This window comes from Anopheles stephensi, chromosome 3, assembly GCF_013141755.1.
Source record: "Anopheles stephensi strain Indian chromosome 3, UCI_ANSTEP_V1.0, whole genome shotgun sequence".
Classification (NCBI taxonomy): domain Eukaryota; kingdom Metazoa; phylum Arthropoda; class Insecta; order Diptera; family Culicidae; genus Anopheles; species Anopheles stephensi.
Genome location: NC_050203.1, coordinates 45,356,212 through 45,374,971, shown reverse-complemented (window position 1 = coordinate 45,374,971; position 18,760 = coordinate 45,356,212). Strand labels below are relative to the sequence as shown.

At 45.2% G+C, this 18,760-nt stretch overlaps 1 protein-coding gene across 6 annotated transcripts in view; it reads right to left on the bottom strand.

Annotated features, from left to right (window-relative positions):
* Positions 1-18,451, bottom strand: part of LOC118511075 (hemicentin-1-like) — a 170,544-nt gene extending 152,093 nt beyond the window's left edge. For 2 of the 6 annotated variants that reach the window (XM_036053741.1, XM_036053746.1), the window contains exons 1-2: positions 18,341-18,438; positions 15,090-16,358 (exon numbers count right to left, since the gene is read on the bottom strand). In XM_036053741.1, coding sequence (XP_035909634.1) covers positions 15,090-15,126 — 37 coding nt within the window. In that variant the 5' untranslated portion in view covers positions 15,127-16,358; positions 18,341-18,438. Of the gene's footprint in view, positions 1-15,089; positions 16,359-16,603; positions 17,440-18,246 lie in introns of those variants that run through there. The other 4 variants (XM_036053743.1, XM_036053742.1, XM_036053744.1 and 1 more) reach the window with 4 other exon arrangements.
* Between the last annotated feature and the right edge of the window lie 309 nt (positions 18,452-18,760).

The window sequence follows — 18,760 nt, the reverse complement described above, 5'->3', positions numbered from 1 at the left end:
TATCATATTCCAGCAAACACACAATCAAATCAGGACCACTTCCTATTGCCGATCGCCCAGGAAACATTTCATCTGCAAGGGTGCCCCGTTCAGTGTTCATCATTTTACTTTGAAATATTCCATTCATTAATCACCTTAGGAGACATCCATCTTGCGCTCCGGTTGCGCCTGGCTATAACAACTGTTATTGCATATTTATTCGAAATCCCACACGCTGTTGCAATGCGCCTCGATGCAGAATTCCAGCCCGATTCCAGTCGGGAGCAGCAGCCCAGCCGGTGGAAGATGGACGCAGTGCAGCCATGAATGCATGATTTGAATGTACGGTCGATTCCAGCGAACCGAGGACCGAGGCTTCGTCCGACCGCGGCCAAGGGGAAGCGGTACAAGGGGTGGGTGGTGCGTGGCAGAGGAACACCCTCTGGAACCTGTGCAACCTCGACAGTGCACTCGGATGCAAATACTGTTATGATTGTTATATGATGCGAGATAATACGCTCGCCTATAGAATGTCAATTACGACTGCATTCAATCTGGAAGATTTATTGCAGTCGGCTCGTCCGGCGAGTGCATCAGGGGCCGAAGAGTCAGCACCGGCATACGCTCCGGCTGCAGTAAGACGCCCCGGATAGAGATGGTGACTGTCGGGCGGTAATTATGTACGACGCACATAATTTGCATTGAAAATGTATCATTTCACGCCCGGCGCTGGGCGTGCGTTGACGCTCTCTGCGCCGGCGGATGCACCAGCGTTGAGTGCATTCGATCGCACATATGTGTGTGCCTCTAGGCCGTTATCTTGGCCGCTCGCTCGCTCGACGGCTATTCGTAGGCATCGTACAGCATCCGGTGGTGTCCAGTCAACTGAGCTGTTGAAGCTGTACTGAACTTTGATGTTTTCCCGTTTTGTAACTTGACCGTGGCCCTTTTGCCGATCGCAAACGATTTGGGTCGCTGTGCCATTCCTGGTACAGTCTTTAAGCTTGCCAAGAGATAACTGGCCCGTCAAAGGATGGCGAAAATGGGAAAAGAACGGTGTCTTTGCATCCGGCAAAATGCACGATGTTAACATATGTAAACATTAGTCCCGATACCGGGAACTAATTTAATCATATCTAATGGTACTCGGAAAAGTTCCTCCTTTGCGCCACGAACGAAGCAAACAAACTTCGTAGTTAAGGCATGTGTGTTTGTACTAGTTTTGCGGCCAGCGATCGGAGCACGCATGATTTTCTTTTCTATTTGGTTCCTCCACATTCCCACATGCGAAACAATAATTGGCTTGAGGTTAGGGTAAGACGTGATGGATGGGATCAGGGAGAACTTTTCGAGTTCTGGCTGAAATCCTGGAACTGGTTTCAATTTGCGAAAATAAAGTTGTTTGTAGTCGATTAATATCTAATGATGTTTCCTGCAGGCGCAACAAATGACAAACTAAAGAAGATAACTATTCAAATCCATAAAATAACTGCAACGGAAGACTTCAGCTCTATTTCTTCGAATTTAGATACAACCCAACAGCACCGATCAATTCGCTTATTTTCGCTCTCTTCACTTATTTTATTGATTTTATCTTATGAAAGCTTTGGACAAAGTCACTACTAATTGATCCTTTTTGGCAGGAAAACCCCATCCGAATCATAAAACTTTCCATATTTAACGAGCAAAATCCTTTTCATCAATGTAATGGATTTAGCAAGCTGACAAAAGCGACCCTCTTTTTTGTGTTTCAAATAACACACAACGCTAGTTTGGCGACGCTTGCCATGTACCGAGAAAAATGGATCGTACCATCCGGATCCGTTCCGTTTCGGTGCCTGAACTTTTAAGCTTGCCTAAGAAGCCGTTGTCTCTCGGCACCATATGCACGCGCCCCTGGCCCGCTGTGCAGCAAGACACGCAGCAGCAGCACTTAGGCGAAATTCTATGCACATGTGATGCGCACATGTGTACGAAGCTCCGACTGGAGTCAGGATAATGGTCGTAATACATAATAATAAGACTTTAAAGAATCCCTTGAGAGTGTCGATTGTCTGCGTTGCTGGGGGAAAGCCGGCCGAGTCAGAGTAGCAAGATGAGCCCAATTTCCCGCCCATTTGTTCAACCGCACGGAGAGCTAAGGACCGACCGAGAGTCGTTTGGATTGTGCTAGAGTAAGAAACTGTTATATTTTTATACTAGTCGAGCAATTTTTGGAGTAAAACAAATACAACATGGATAAGCTTATCGGCTGTGAAATATTTAGCCGACTATCTGGAATGTGTGGATGTTTGAAAACTATCACTTCCTTACTTGTTTGGCAGAAATGGTAGACTGGATAAAACCTAAAGCATGCACGCGGTATTCATCAAGCTATTTAAGTATCAAATAATGGAATGTGTACGTAACGAACCTCCTGTCAGTGGTTCATCATCTCTCTCTCTCTCTCTCTCTCCCTCCATGTCTCGCTACGCTTTTCGGAAATCTCGGGACATTCTTTGCCGAGTTTAATTTTCCATCTGTTTCCATCCGGTAGCGTCTCGGTGGCGTCGTAGCATCTCCTGTCGAAGTTCCTGGGTGCCATTTGTGTGCATCACAGGACCTGCCTACACGACCGATACCGCCCCACAGGAGTTTCACTATCCATCCACGAACTCACCCGGAATTCTTCCGTTTTCTTTGGCGGCGGCATGTGTCTCATACTCTGGCGCATAAGCACTACACCCTTAGGAAAAATCTGTCCATGAAATCCCACCCGCCGCTCGTACCCGTACTCCGTCGTGGGTGCCGTGACGTGTCTGGGGGAAATTCGCCAAATAGAACCATATGCGACTTCCCATATTCGTGGCACAACTCCGCCGCTTACCGTCAAATCCTTCGCCACGCGTTCCATCAGCAATTTGAGGGCGCAACTCCATTTGTCGTCGAGCGGATATAAAACTTATCTTGCAGATGGGTTCGTTGGAAGAAAAAAAAAACTTGTATCCCCAGGAGTGGCGACAATAGGACATATTGTCTCGACAAACTCAGTGTTGGTGCTTTCATGGAGAATATTTTTAAAATTTAATAGTATATGCATTAAACTAATAACACATTTATAGCAGGCATAAGTAGTGCGTTAAATTAATCACTCGTAAATGTACATTTAACGCACATAAACTAAATTTTATTGTACCGTGCAGGAGAAAAGCTACGAAGCTATTTGGGTGGTTGTGATTGTTTCCTCTGTTAACAACATTTCTTAGCGCTTTCCGGGGCTGTTGGAAATCGTGCTAATGTAATGAAAAGAAAAGTGAAGCTTAGCGTTTCTCATTCACCGAAAGCGCTCGGAGAAGGAGTAGGAGGTTATCATGTTTCCATCTTGCTAGACACACGACGCCTGCCTGCGGTGAAAGAAGAAAGAGCTGAGGTTGTCGAGTTTCTTTTTTGTATAAACCCATTCCCAACACCTACGGTATGCCAATGCCGTCGCCATCGCCGTCGTCATTAGCATCATTGGCACGGAGAATGGTACCAAGCGGCACAAACACTTGCCCCCGATACCTACATCAAAATGTGCTCCGAGCAAGCAAACCTGGCATCATTCCCTACGCGCCAGTAATTTGTTATCAAAGGCAACCTTTACGGTTTCGCGTTCGCGTAGACTCACGCTAGTGTCAGTAAGTTAACTGACGAATCATTCTCGAAATATAAACCGTTTGGAATCATATTAACTGCAAGAATGTTGGCCAGCGCGTCGACGGCTCCACTGTGTACGTGTTCTCACACCGGAGCAATAAAATGTAGCTCTCCGTGAAATGGTACTCCTACTCGGTTTGGTGTGCTCCGATAACAGGGACGGGGCAAAACAAACATCAAAAGAATTAAACGAAGTCGTGAATGGGAGATGTACCTATAGTTGTGTTGGATTCATTGAGCAACACTTTGTGGTTGAATCTTATATCCTTTTGATTGTTTTTTCGGTTGATTCGAAAATTTACTTGGCAATATATTTATGATTAAAGATTAAATTGAAAAGACAAATAATTATTCACAACTATCTTCTATAATATTCGTCTATTAGTCTTCTATCAGCGATCCTGGTATACGCTGATGACATAGACAACATTGGGTTGTAACCAAAATGGCACAGATGATACAGAAATGATGACCTCCACGAGCTGTACTGCGATCTCATTAATGTTCATCAATAAAGACTTGCCAGGCTCCGGTGGGCTGAACATGTCATGAGAATGGCACCGGACGCCCAAGTTCACAAAGTTCTTTTAGGTCGTCTAACTGCACTCGCCAGGAAATCGAGACATGGACTCTGTCCAAAACTGACGAAGCCGGGTTCGAGAGGAAGATGCTTAGAAGGATTTTTAGCCCTGTCTGTGTGGAAGCACAATGGAGGAGCCGCTGCAATGACGAGCTCTACGAGCTGTGCGATGGTCTCGCTTTCGTGCAGCGAATTAGACTCGCCAGGCTCCGGTGGGCTGGTCAAGTCATAAGAATGACACCGGACGACCCAGCCCGTAAAGTTCTTTTAGGCCGTCCACACGGACAGAGGAGGCGTGGTAGGCCCAAATTGAGATGGAGTGATGGCGTTGATGCGTCAGCCAGAACGGCCGGGATAACGGATTGGCAAACGACGGCGCTAAACGGTGGGCAGTATCGAGGATTGTTCCAGCAGGCCAAGACTGGTTGCAGCAGGCCAAAACGACAAAGCGGTTGTAGCACCTGATAAGTAAAGTAAGTAGACAACGGTGCTATACCACAAGCGATAAGAGCACTATTCCAGGCCAAAACCGTTCTTACGAATCATCAGAAATCTTCAACTAAGCAAGAAAGATTTTTAAACTCGATCATTCCACGTGTTGATCAAGGATTTTGGAAAAAGCACGACTCGACAAAGAATTTTGCTAGTGAGGAACACTACAATTAGCAGTTTGTCGTTCGAGTGTCTGTATGGCACTCGTCCCAACAGGTCCCCCGTAAAGACACGCACTACACTCCCAACTGGTGGGATAATGTTTACAAACAACTTTACCAAAATGGCCGGCAAACTGGTGGCAAACTTTTCAACAGAAAATCTAATGATGCTGAGAATCTCATAAATCAAAAATTTCAAGATGAAATAATTAACGAACGGATGACCGATAAAGAGCAAAAGGGCGACCACCAACAACAACGTTGTGCCGTAAAAGTTACGTTCTAATAAAAGAACTCGCTCGCTTTTCTCTGCGCTTCGGCATGAAGGGATGACCTTTGCGGGCTCCACAGAAAAACTTGACTCACTTTCGGATGGCCGGCTCGATGCACGATTGCACGATGAGCACGACGGATGGTTGCGCCGGTGTGCGGAAGTAAAACGGTGGAAAATTTCGAAAGCACCAAAAGTTGATCGGAAAATTCTTCAACATTTATTAAAATTTATAAGATTTTTATTAGGCCTCCTTCTTTTTTTGGCCGGCTGCCGGATTATGCCGCCCTTTTTGTCCCGAACGCACCCCGTGCTTTGTTCTTTGGCAAAGAAATTAATTATAAATCTTATTGTTTGCAAACCTCTCCTTCCTGACACCGACTTTCGGCAATCGTTGGGCCACTGACGCTTAACGCGGCATCAGTACGATGGTGTACCCCTCGATCGGGCACCAAGCATCACTGACTGATGATGAAAGATTTTTTCCCGTTCTTGTGCTGGTGCTGCTGGTTTGGCTTACTTTTTTTCCATCCTCATTTTCATTCGCCAGCCTTAATGGCTGTGGGGGCACGGGCGGCGGTACAATCGAGCCCTGGAGAACAATCTCTTTGGTGTTTTCGGGCGCCGCGGAGTAGAAAGTAAAACAATGAATCTCAACAAGGCACAACACAGCGTGAACAAATTCGCATATCGTAAAATATATAACAATTTGCATAATTTATTTTGATCCATTAGCGCAATCATTGCCGGGAATTTTAAACTTTTGTACTTGTACTCTCCACGCGTTGGGGCATCCGGAACGCTAGGAGGCTCTGCACAAAAACGTGGGGCTGTTTTTCTAGACACTACACGTATTTGCTGCCAGAGCCCCATTGTAAAGCTTTTTAAAAACTTGGAAATTATAGAATCATTGTAAGTACAGTGTTTAGGCGAGTTGAGTGCCACTGACCAACGGATCATACGACTAAGCTCTTTCCATTCATGAAGTTAATTATTGCTGGAATGGAGATTCATTTTTATTGCTTCCATTGTTATGTTTGATATCAAAATTGTGTTAGACTAAGTTCGAAATTCGGGAATTTTCTGATAGTTTGTCTCTAATTACTTGTTGTACCCACAAATATTAATCTAGAAAACTTAAATTGGGAACTGAAATCGTTTTAAATTTTCTTGCATAGTATCCCAATCCAATATTTGTACTCATTGTCACTTCTGCTTCCGTGCACTTGCTCTCAAACACATTTAACTGAATCAATATTGGGGTCGCTTCCTCGGTGTCAATAATAGAACGTCGTGCTAATGAAAGAACCATTTCCCCACAGTCGGTAATAGCAAATTAAAGACATCCCATCGTTGTAAACATCGTTTCCAGCGCAAGGTTGGAGAAATGTCTGAGTTGAAACTAGAGATCGATGGACGTAATAGGTTGTATAAAATTAAATTTTAAAAATTCATCCTTTTTACGTGAGCACTTTTAAAGTGAACCAACAACGGTGAGCAGGACCACTTTGGCGAAGCTTGTTTTTTCTACGCTACTTATGCTGCTCACTTCCCATTCCTGCCAGAAGAGAGTTTCGCCTCCGACGATCCCTCCAACCGGTGCAGGAATGGCACGGAAATAAATAATAAGAAAAATGGTGAAAACGTTGTTTCACGGCACGGGACACAAAATGAAAGATTCGTGTTTCCGTAGCCATGCCGGTCGGTTGCCTGCCCTGGATGAATGTCTACACGTCCTCACTTTACGCCGGCCGACCGAGCGTCGGGAAAAGCTCAAAGGGCTGCTCCATTATTTTCAACCCCAGTGACTCTGAGTTTCTATTCCGAGTGTATATTAGTATGATGGTGGTAGCGTGGTTTTTCCTTCCTTCGTTTGGGATCCAATGTTTGGGAGAATTGGAACACGGCACCACTAGAAGTATTCATCCGTAAGCTACGATTCTAGGTGAAAAAAAAGTGGAGATATGTAGCAAACCAGTTAAAAGTGAAGAACGGATAAGTTATTCTTTCTTCCTCGGGGAGAAAAAAAAAACACACGGGAAATAAATAAACGTTTAACCCAATAAACGATAAGCTCTACCTCAAGTTATTATTTGAACATGATGTTAAGCAATCATCAAATTCTAAACATAATTTGCAACTTTTATAAACGAGTTATTAAAACGAAAAAATAAATCTAAAATGATTGAAGTAAACGACAGTCTACGAGCTAGGATAATTTTTCTTAAGTAAGTTCTGTGGACTAATCTTAAAGAATATGAGCTCTTCAACATGGTCACGGGTAGGATCGCAATCACTTAGAAAGGTCAGTTCCGCCAAACTATTGAGGATTCTGCCAACTAACGCAAACAATCCACTTAATACAATGAGATGTACTTAATGTGGTTGCGTCAATACGAGACAAGAATTTCAACTAGTTGTTTTACTACTCCACTTCGGTTGGTTTTGGGGCGGTTGTTCCCGAAGGATGTACCGTAAACGATTGTTGGAACTCGCGGTTGTACTTGATTTGTACTATTCACAATAGTTGTACTTGAGCTAAACGTTTACGAGACGTTTTTCAAATATTAAAACTTAAGTGAATCATAATAATACAAACGAATAAAGCTCACAAGATATTCAAACAAGTTCCATTGGGCACGCTCAACTACCACCGCTCCAAGCATGGTACCACAGCTAGACAAGAAAGGCGTTACAAAATTAGTTTTTGTTCGTTAACGATTGCAACGAAAGATAATTTGTTGGAATTAAAGCAAGGGTTGTGCCTGATCCGTTCCAGCGCCGTCTTATGAAAGTGTTCGTTCACACGTGCAACATACTTGTTCGAGGTGAAACAGTATTCGAAAAAAAACGTTCTGCTAGAGATGTGCCTCGGCCACGAAACCACCACCACCAGCACCACGATAACCGCAGCAAAATGGAATCCAATACCAATATTTTCTGTACGATGCAAAAAAAAATAAAACAGCAAGGCGAACAGAGTAACATTACCGGCGATGTTTGCGAACAAAACCACCATCCGCTGCTGATCGATAATGATTGCAATTATCTTGCAAAATAAATCGTTCAGTGTGAGAGAGCGTAAAAATACAGCTTGCTCTAGCATTCATTGCAGAGCTCTATGACTCTCCATAGGAACTATACTGCGATACACAGGCTTTAGTTGGTGTTTGCTGCAGAAAAAGTTCGAATTGAAAATAAAGTTAAATTATTTTTAAACATTTTTAAAGCACTAAAACCTTGTTAAGATACAAATCAGCTCTATAACATTCGTACCAATTCGTACAATTTGCCTTCAAATGCGCCTATTCTCAATCTTCCACAGCTTACGGGCCACAATCGCCCAAGTCTGGGAAAATTGGCATTGTACGGAAATAAAAGAAAATGCATCGCCCGTAGCAGAAGGAAACCACATCAATGCTCTGTTGTTGCATTGCATTTTTATATAATCACAACAACATGGCACACACACACACACTCGCAAGTTTGACCAGCACAGATCTCGGCCTGGCGGTGCGCAAAAAAAAAGGAAGGAAAAAGCGAATAGCCACTAGCCACCACCAACAGGCAATATTTGTCGCTGTTGGTAAGCTGCAGGGAAAAGCTGTAACGGGACTTTGGCCTGCTGCGGCGGAAGTTGGCTAAAACACCTCGTCTGCCTCAGCAGGGCAAGAATTACTTCACATTGACAATCCAATTGACTCCGATTGAATGTGGCTAGAGCCACATCGTAGTTGCAACAGCGTGTTTATGTTCCCTAGGTCGATTTGACCGCGAGGTCTTTTAGCGCGGCGTTTTCTTACTTGTTTCTTCTCGTTCGGTTCGGTCAACTCGTTCGGGAAAGCGTGTTGCACTCCTTGCGGCGCTTTATGAAATTAGATCACGACGTATTACCTATTGAAAACCGGTTTAAATTGCTCTCTGCTGTACCCTGTACTCTCGTTATTGCGCTCACGGTTAGATAGTGGACGCGTGCCATGAGTGTTCCAGGTACAAAAATGCTAAGCTAATGTTTAGCTTCGTACGGGGCTAATGTTGAAGTGCAACTCAAACAGTCAAACAAACATCAACACCTCATGGTTTACTGATGTGCAAAACAGTGCGTCTGGGGAAGTCTTAAGGCCAATTTCTTCATCACTTCAATCATAGATGAAGTGGAGCATTTAATTTTGCTCACCCCTATTTATGACAGCACCATGCTACAATTCACTTTAAGTGTCTTGATCTCAGCTTTCATCCGATGCATATCATGCACTGAGGATTCGCTTCATCTTCCTCATTACTGTCGTCAGTCTCGATAAATTGATCTTTGACGCGGATTAATGTGACTCAAGAAGATGTGCGATTGTAGTGAAGTGGAGAAGGAACTAGCAAACAGAGCAATTAAGCATTAGTAGCACGATATATATGTATATATTAAATGTTACATGCATGCCTAATCCCTCGTTTAGGTTTGTTACTCCCAAAAACTCGCAACGACGTGCAGCAAATCAAGCTGTCGCAACGTTTAGAAGCTTATTACGTGGGCTTCTTATTTGGAACACATTTACCACCATCTAGTTTCTCGGTTCCATACCACTGTTACACCTCAATGGTCGCACGCTTCCAAGATCCAAGATCCAAACTCGAGAACAGGGAAAATCAATCATGCACCAATTGATCCGGCAAACATTCATCGAACCTCCAATCAACCGGAGAAAATGCTTAATCGACATCGGTCCTGCGATTTTCCTTGTGAAGTGGTTATCAGTACTTCACCCATAACCCAAATCAACCCAACAGCAACACACACACACATACGCACAGCTTCACTTACAGAACCATCCATCCCCTAGGACGTCGAGTTCCAGCGAACACTACACGGCCTCGGATGCGTAGTGAATGTTGAACAACCGACGGCTGTGGACCGTGGAGAAAAATCGACCCCAAACGTTTGCATGGTTTATGCAGTGGTCCATACGCTTGCTACCTGGAATAATTTGTATGTGTTTGTGCGAGAAGCCCGTTCGTGTGATTGGAGGCGATTGTCATGCTTGTACACCTTTTAGTGCCCGATACTCCCGCACCCAAAGCAACGGTTACTCAATCGAGAAAATCTAACATCGTGGACACGGTGGTGCTGGGAAAGCGAGGCGGTTAAGGTGCGGAAAATCCGGGTCCGTTTTCGAGGAAATTCATCATAACCATCACCACCACCACCACCACCACCACGACGCCATCCAGGAGGATTCCCGGGATGTCGCTCGAGATCTCGTACCGGGGCGCCAGAACGACTTCTCGGTGTTCCTGGTAGCACTAGATATTAACGCTATCAACGCCACCTTATACTGACCTGGAAGATAAAAGGATGGCCCGTGTCCTTCTGCCGTGTTCCCTTATTTAGCTCGACAGAAAAAAATGCCAGGGGAAAGAGTGCAAAAATCTCACCAACCATTAGTCGCAGTGTGAACGGACCAGGATGGACCAGGATGGAGTTGCGGAGATGAATCCGGTAAATCGAGATCACACAAAGACTCTTTCGGCGAAGGTGAATATGACTTGGCACTGCAATCTCGACCCGATTCGTAGAAGAATGTCGTCCGGCCCGTATACGTTCCTCCCGGTGGAATTTGATAAGAAGCAAAGACAAAAAGCTTACCGGCGATTCTAAATGACGTTTGGACATGTTGTTTGTTTGTGTGTTTTGCTAGCTGCTGACTAAGAATATTTGAAGTGTTGGGTGTTTGTTGGGAAAAAAACGGTGGATCCAACGTACGGGCGTCGGATGAGATCGTTCGGCCGTTCAACAATGCGGAACGGGTAATTGAAACGCATGTGGGCGAAGGCTTGAACGGTAACATTACCGGGCATGTGTTTTTTTCCTGCGGGGTCTTGTCTACCGGCTAGCTGGTAACGATCAGCCGGATGTATTGTGAACTGCAACCGTTCGGCCATGCTCGATCAAACGAGGTCCTGTCGAGTGGACCTCGAGAAAAGAAGCGTTACGGTGTGTGAACGGCAAATGAAGAGCAAAAAAGCTCCACTCAGCATGCACGAGGAAAGTGAAGCTCGCTCCATCACACACATACACACACAAAAAAGGATTGCTTAGAAGCTTAACAGCAAAAAAACACGGCTAAACGAACTCTTAACACACACAGCTCAGGATATCAGGAACAAGGTACAAGCATCCGTCAAACGCAACCTCCTCGCTTGTTCCTCGATCGGTTCTGGCCCCGAAAGATTCCCGGGAGAGTCGGGAAATTGCGAGCAAAATGGCGAACCGGAAGACAGACAAGCTTATGCAAATTTCGGAAGCAATCGACAGGCTTGTTGCGCAATCTGTCGTCCCAGGGAAATGAGGCTTTTCGCACGCCTTTGTTTACTTTCATCATAAGCGCGAAGTGTGATGGTGTACGCTTGTCTATTCCGTCCTTCATGGCGCAACATCAACGGCACAGTGGATCCGTTCAATGTGCGAAAGTGATTCAAACCGAACCGTGATTGCTGGGAAAAACTGAGCAGTTTGCCTGCGTCTGATGACACATCCTGGGTCAGAAGCGTTTTTCAATCCATATATCACGCGTATCAATAAACTATGCCCGTTCTTCCGATAAATCTAGATTATTCTTACTCACAAAAGTCGGAAACTATACACGAGGTACAAAACAAAACCTCAGTTCGGTGGAGAATCAACTTTAGCATTCCACGAATCACTCCGACAACGGTGAGGAAGTTGTTTTCCCCCAACAGGATCTTAAGGGCCGAAATTCTCAGAAACAGGTTATGGGCAAAGTTTCTGTTGATTTAGCGCAGTTTCGACTGCATCATTTACATCGATGGGATCGAGAGAGGTTGCTTAACAACGGGCCGGCCATATCACGCACGCTCCCACCCACCTACCCACCACTCCTCTGCGTCGTCCCCTGCACCGGACGCACCCGGCACGCCTCGTTATGCCGGGCGGTTCCGAAAGCCGCTCGTATTAATTCCAATTACACCTAAGCTCGCAGTCTCTCGGCGACGCAACTGGAATACCAATCAACTAGCTGTAAATCCTTATCGCAAATTGGTCACCTTCCGTTTTTCCCGGGCCAAGAAGCTCAGCTGTCCATCCGCATCGGTGTCAAGCGAGCGACCGCCGTCGGTTGATCCTTTTTCTCGCCCACACTCTCGCACCCCAGCTCCCCCCTTCACTGACCGACTCGTTATCCTGTTTTATTTTATACAAACACATATCGGCTACGCGTTCCCGTGTACCTAAGGTACAAATTTATCCAACTAACTGAAATTGATATTGATACGGTCGAGCTTTAATCAAGCGAAGTGTTCAATGGAGAGAAAATGGGAGATAATCGGCCCGTCGAAGAAGTGCGCCCTCCCAAAGGACACGCGCGCTACAGGCAGTCCGCCCCGGGGCAAGCAGCTTAACCTTCGCAGGATCAGAACCATCAGTACGGTCGATCCGGATGGACGTGCATTAATGTGGAGCACTGACTGCTGCTGTTGACGCACTTCGGCCCAGGTCGGCCCTTTTTCCTGCGAGATCATTATACGGAATAATCCTGCGTGGACTGGTACTACGCGCCCTTTGCCAGTAGATTTCGGTGGAGAACAAAGTTCGATAAACTAATAAATTGAGCCAACAGTAAATTTATTGCCAGAACCTGCCTGACACAGAAAAGCTGGCTTGATGCTTTGGCCTGATGAAGATATAGCGAAGAGCAAGAAAGTCGCCGAGCAGGGAGAATCTTCATGGCGGTTTTACGGTGCGTGTGCCATAATGGCGGAACAATAATAAAGCCATCGAATATGGGATGCAATCGTCATAGTCTCTGGCGTCTTTAAGAAGTTCCGAGAAGTTGAACGGTGCGAATGAGTAAGTACTTCAGCTCCGAAAGCTATGCCGGGGCAAAGGGAACATTTATGATTGATTTTGCTCCAATTTGCTTGGTCTAATGCAGCACCATTCCCTCTGCAAATCATTCCCAGCAATGTGTGTTTCCCCGGGATTTCAGGTTTTCAGCGCTAGAAAAACTCGTTGCGCTCTCGTTCATTTGATTTGACCGAAAACTTTCCACCCCAACCGTTCGGTAGCGCAGTTTAAATCCCGGTTATTCCGGGTCATGATCCTCGAGATGTGGGATTGCTTAAGGTCATTCGCATTCGGCTGGCCTTCCGGGGAAAACCCCCGCCTCTCGAGGAGAAGGTACGCCTCCAGCCGGAAATAGCCTGCAAGACGTAACCATATTCGGCTCATCTGGCCGGCCGGCCTACCTAAGGTAGACCAAAGTTTTGCAGGTCAGAAAGGAAATTCAATAAATCATTTTTATTGCTACCGCGTGAGCGGGCGAGCGAGCGAGCGAGAGTTGGGGTCGAAAAAATAAAGCATCGCCGTCCCAAAGTTACTTCAAACTTGGACTTTTTTATTTGATTCCACCCGGGACCTGAACCGGTTTTGCAGTAGTCCGGCCAGTTTTCCGGATCCAGGACCGTGCCTTCGTTGATGGGAAAAGATCTTAAAGAAAATCAATTAATTTTCCTTTTTAAATTTTCAAACGGCAATTAATGTCCTGGACCTTCGGTTGGCAGCATGCAAGGTAGGAATGCTTGGCTCCCGTTTATCAATTAGTTCAGGGCACGGTGATTGAACTTCGTCAAAGCGTGTGGTGAATAATGGAGGATAGTTTTCGGCATGACTGATTTATTACTGATTTGACTGAACTTTTAGTGAAATTTGGTCAGAATTTTGGAATATACTCGGTTGGTCGTTTCTTGGAACCTATGAATAGATAGAATCGACATAGCTTAAAGGACGAAATGACCACAATAAGTGACAAGATTTAACAAGAGTGCACCGAATACAATCATTATTCGTCTATACTGCTTTAAATAGTTCAACAAACTTGCAAAGAAAAAATCAAATTGGTCAAGTTAACCTCAAGCGACTAAATGGCAAAAGTTTTCCAAAAAAATAAAATAAAGGAAATCCCATTAGCGGTAGTCATAATATTATTTTCATTTTAATTTCAATTAGCGCGATTCTAACAAAAACGCAATGAAGCGCCAAAGGACGCGATTGGAGCAACCGCAACCGAAACTAGGCCAAGCATGCTCGTCCCGAACCTTCACCAGAGCGGGTTAAATACCCTACCCCGGGGGAAATGTAGGGAAAAAACCAGTGGCAGGATAAATAAGCAAGCTCGTTTCATTTTCTTTTCCCTGCTGCTTCTGCTGCTGCTGCTGTTAGTGTGGTGTAAAGTAAATTGCCGATAATGACTGTGTCCTGTGCAAGGAAGGAACAAAAAAAAGGCACCGAAGTATGATGAAAACTGGTCGGGACATTTTTCCTCGAAAATCGAAAGAATCGACAGCGCCACCACCGATGCCTAGAGGTATAAGTTTTCATTTTTCATCCTGCCTGTGACAGTTTCGCTGGTGAAATATCAATTAATAGTCGATAATCGCTTCCAGAATTTGTTGAATAAATGCAACGTACTCGTGCAAAGTAATGGTGTTTTGCTTTTTTCGTCGAAGTTGTTGCTTTTCCCGCGAACCACCACCCAGTTAAAATGAGACGTAATTGGATGCATTTTTAATTGGGTAGAATGGAGAGATGTAATCTTCATTCGGGATCGATCACTGCAAGCATCTGCAGCCGACCGGCACACGTAACACGGGCGAGCGGTGGGAAAAACGGTTGCAATGTTGTGTGTGTGTGTGTGTGTGTTGTTAATTGGTATTTCAGGTACCTCACATAAAACCTCAGTATATGCAGTGTTATTGCAATCAGTCGGGTAGATAATGGCCCCGGCGTATCAACATTTCATCCTCCCAAATTACTATACATTGTATGAAGGACCCAACAGTAAAGAAGTGCATCTTCCTGAAGTCACAGCACATGTACAGAATTTGCAACAGACAAAAATAACTTCAAAATACCACTTACCTTGTATTGTGACCAAGTTTCTGCGGAAGCAGTTCATTGTTGTTTCCGATTATCCACACCTAGCATCGAACGATATCACTCACTCCCCACTACTCCGGGTGCCGGGTTTCCCTTACTGATTGGGCTCGATTTTACTATTTGCTTTACGCGTTTGCTGCTCCAATCCCACCGTCAACCGCCAACCCTGTCCTGATACGTGTCCGAGGATCTCCTCGGCAGGTGGGGTAGGGTTACAAGTGGGTGGGGGAGGTGGCAAGAGTTGATCAATTTTTCAAATTGCCCACGATAATTGGTTCGAAAAACGGATGATGCCACACATTCAGAATAAAAGCAAAGCATCAACACACAATCATCGCTGCCGTTGGCCGTTGTTCTGCGGAATGTTGCCGCCGCCCAAGCCACATGTAGGATTTACCAAGTGAGCAAAATATATTTCCGGTTTATTCTTTTTCGGCTCTGGTCGGAACAGATAGCACCACGATCGCAATGCACCCTTGCACGGTACACAGACACACCGATACACTACACTCGCTACACGACACTGTGCAATCGATTTTTCATGGATAATTATTTATGTGACACAATGATTCAATAATCAGCATTTCGGCATTATATTTCACCAAACGGCAACCGGGTGGAAAACAAACATCGTGGCCACCGACAGAAGCAGCAGAATGAGCACATTGCACTTTTGCACTGATTTTTCCTTTTTTTCGTGGTATATGAGCACGTTTCTCCGACACGAAATGGACACCAACCACACACACACAGACAGGCACACACACACGCGATGATCGCTGGTTTGTTAATACTATTCACACTTTACGCGTGGCAAACGACAATTACAATCTGTGCGCAGGGGACAGCTTCTGGCGCTTAATTTCCCGCCGCCGGTACGCAATTCGACGACCACCTGATGTGTCACGTTGATCCTGATCCACTCACACTCTCTAGGCTTACGGACGGTTTAAGAAGCGTCGATCACTTTGGGAACCTCACTCAGTGCGATTTTGATCGCAACTTGTATTGCACTTTGCTAGACTCCATGCTTTACTCCCCAACCAATGCTGCTCCGGACACGTACACGTGCGGTTAACATTTCCTTTCGCAATCAGGTCTCCGATAACATATTTCAGGTCTGCGCGTGAGACACACTTTAAACGCTTTTTTATCACGCGCGGATCAGCTTCGGCCAAAGGGTCGTAAACGGCGACTAAATCCAATCATGCATACACTTTCCACTCAAACACACACACACACACGCACGTACTACACGTGTAAGGCACAAGAAAAGAAACGGGGGAAAAATATTATGTTTAAATAACATTATGTGTGGAAAAATAATTCACAATATTGTTAATTAAAACATCATTATTAATTCATCAGGTGTAAGCCATCGATAAACACACGGGAGACCGAACGAACCATCTCCCGAACGGCCAGGATACGGAAGCACGTTCATAAATGTGACGCTATTCCGTCCCTTTCACTCTGCTGGGAAAACTCGCACCCACATTTTTTTCCTCCTGAGCTTCCACCTGGATGGTACAATCACTCTACACTTCCTGCATCCGAGCGCGTTTGTCACACCGATGTCGACGGTCGGACGGTTCGCCGCACTGTGCCCTGGCCACAAATGCTAAAATGCAGTGTTTTTCTACCACCGGAGAAGGGTGCATACGTGCACCATCATCATCGGTCGGTCGGTTGGTTGGTTGGTTGGTTGGTTGGTTCGTTGGAATGCACCGAGCGTGCAGATTTTCCGGAGCACGAGTTCAATTTTTGTGTAATCAACATAATTATCGCTTCTCGACTTGCACCGCTTGCAGAATCGGTTTGCGCGTGTGTTTGTGTGTTAATTCTGTTTGCTTGTTTTTGGCGTTCTATTTGTATATAGTTATTGGAAAATTAATCACTTTTGCTGCCCCGGCTGCCCGTTTATCTGTTTTGTTTGAATTATTCAAGTGCTGTGCTGACACACGTGCCGCGTTGGGAAGTGTTATATCACGAGATCTTCTCTTGCAACCAAACGGTTGTGGATTATTTGCTTGCTAGAGTAGGCACAATGTTTGCGATTTTAGTACGCACATTTTCAAAGGGGACAGATTGCACAAAACTTGATGAAAAACACACATAAAATACGGCAGCACAGCACAACAAAACACAAATCGGAATACAAATATCTGCACACAAAGGATACACAGTACGAGTGGCGGTGCACGGAGACCGGGGTTTTCAATGGTTTCCATGCGCAGCCTTCTTGACCACCGAAACGACAACACAGAGCACACTAGCGAAACCAACACTTGGAGGTTTTGGGTAGTAAACACGCTCATACACTAGCAGCCTACGGTGACAACCGGAACCGGAAACTGTACAGTAGCGTGTAGACAAAATATAAAAACGCACACACACACACAAACACAATGTACACACATCCTCCCGACACAACCTTATCCACCTGTGTTTATATGCGAGGTACAGGTGAAGTGTGTAGGTGCGTGGAGCACGGAACACCAACCAGACAGCAGCACATCCAACAAGTTCAAACACACTCCAGATGACAGTTCGGCTTCAAAGCCCGGCTGCAGTACTCGCAGTACTCCAGGAAAAACAATGAGCAATCCTCTGCACAACACAACAAAGTATGCCGTTTTTCCGGAAGTTTTCCCATCAATCATACTTAGGTCCTTGGCCGGTGCTCATGGCTGTCACTGGATGATAGCCGTCGCTCGAGTCGTTCTTCGCGGGTGCTACGATTTCGAGCGTTTTGTCTGGTCACGGCAACACACACACACCCACACCAGGCAAGCATAAAGCATTGCAGAACAAACCATGCTTCCGTCTTTTGTGCCGAGAGTTCGCCTTTTTAAATGAAAATATGCGTGATGGTTTTATTTTACCATTTCTTTTGCGACTGACCACGAAAAACAAACGAACGTTTGCAAAATACAGCTACGTGTTATCATTGGTTTTTCGTTAAGTGGAATAGTGGTTTTGCTTTCACTGAGCGTTGGAAAAACGATTGTTTTTTCCCAATTGTAAACACAATCTGTATTATCAGTAAATAGAGCACCACTCTATCACACACACACACACACACATCAATCATCTCACGAGTAAATGTGGCATTTAACTGCTGTGACATTATTTTCACCATCCCCCCCGAATTCGCACAGCGTGGGCGTACCGGAGGTATTGCTCCAGGTGGAACTGCATGTATACACGCGCACTGCTCGTTAAAGACGTACCGTGAACTCACGTTTTTATGCTGCACTTCGACAGAACGCGCCAGACCTCATGCAACAGCGAACGAACACCAAAAACAAACTGAATGCGTGAGCGAAAGCATAAACCGTACGAACCCGACATCGGCCGCTTGCTCCTCGTGAGAGCAGCGAGATCGGGCGGCGCAGCGTCATCGGAGCGAGCTGCGAAAGCGAAAAGGTTATGTGCTCTTTATGCTCGGCTGTGAGTACGCTGAGATATTATGCTCGGCAGAGTAGATTTGGAAGCCTGTTGTAACATGGCATTTGGGTAGAACTCAGACAAACTGGTTTATTTTTAACAGTTTAAATTAATAATTTGATCACAATGAATTATGTTAAGTATTTGTAAAGTATTGCACGAATAACTTAATGAAAAAGCTATTTAAATGTCTGGTCTGTGAG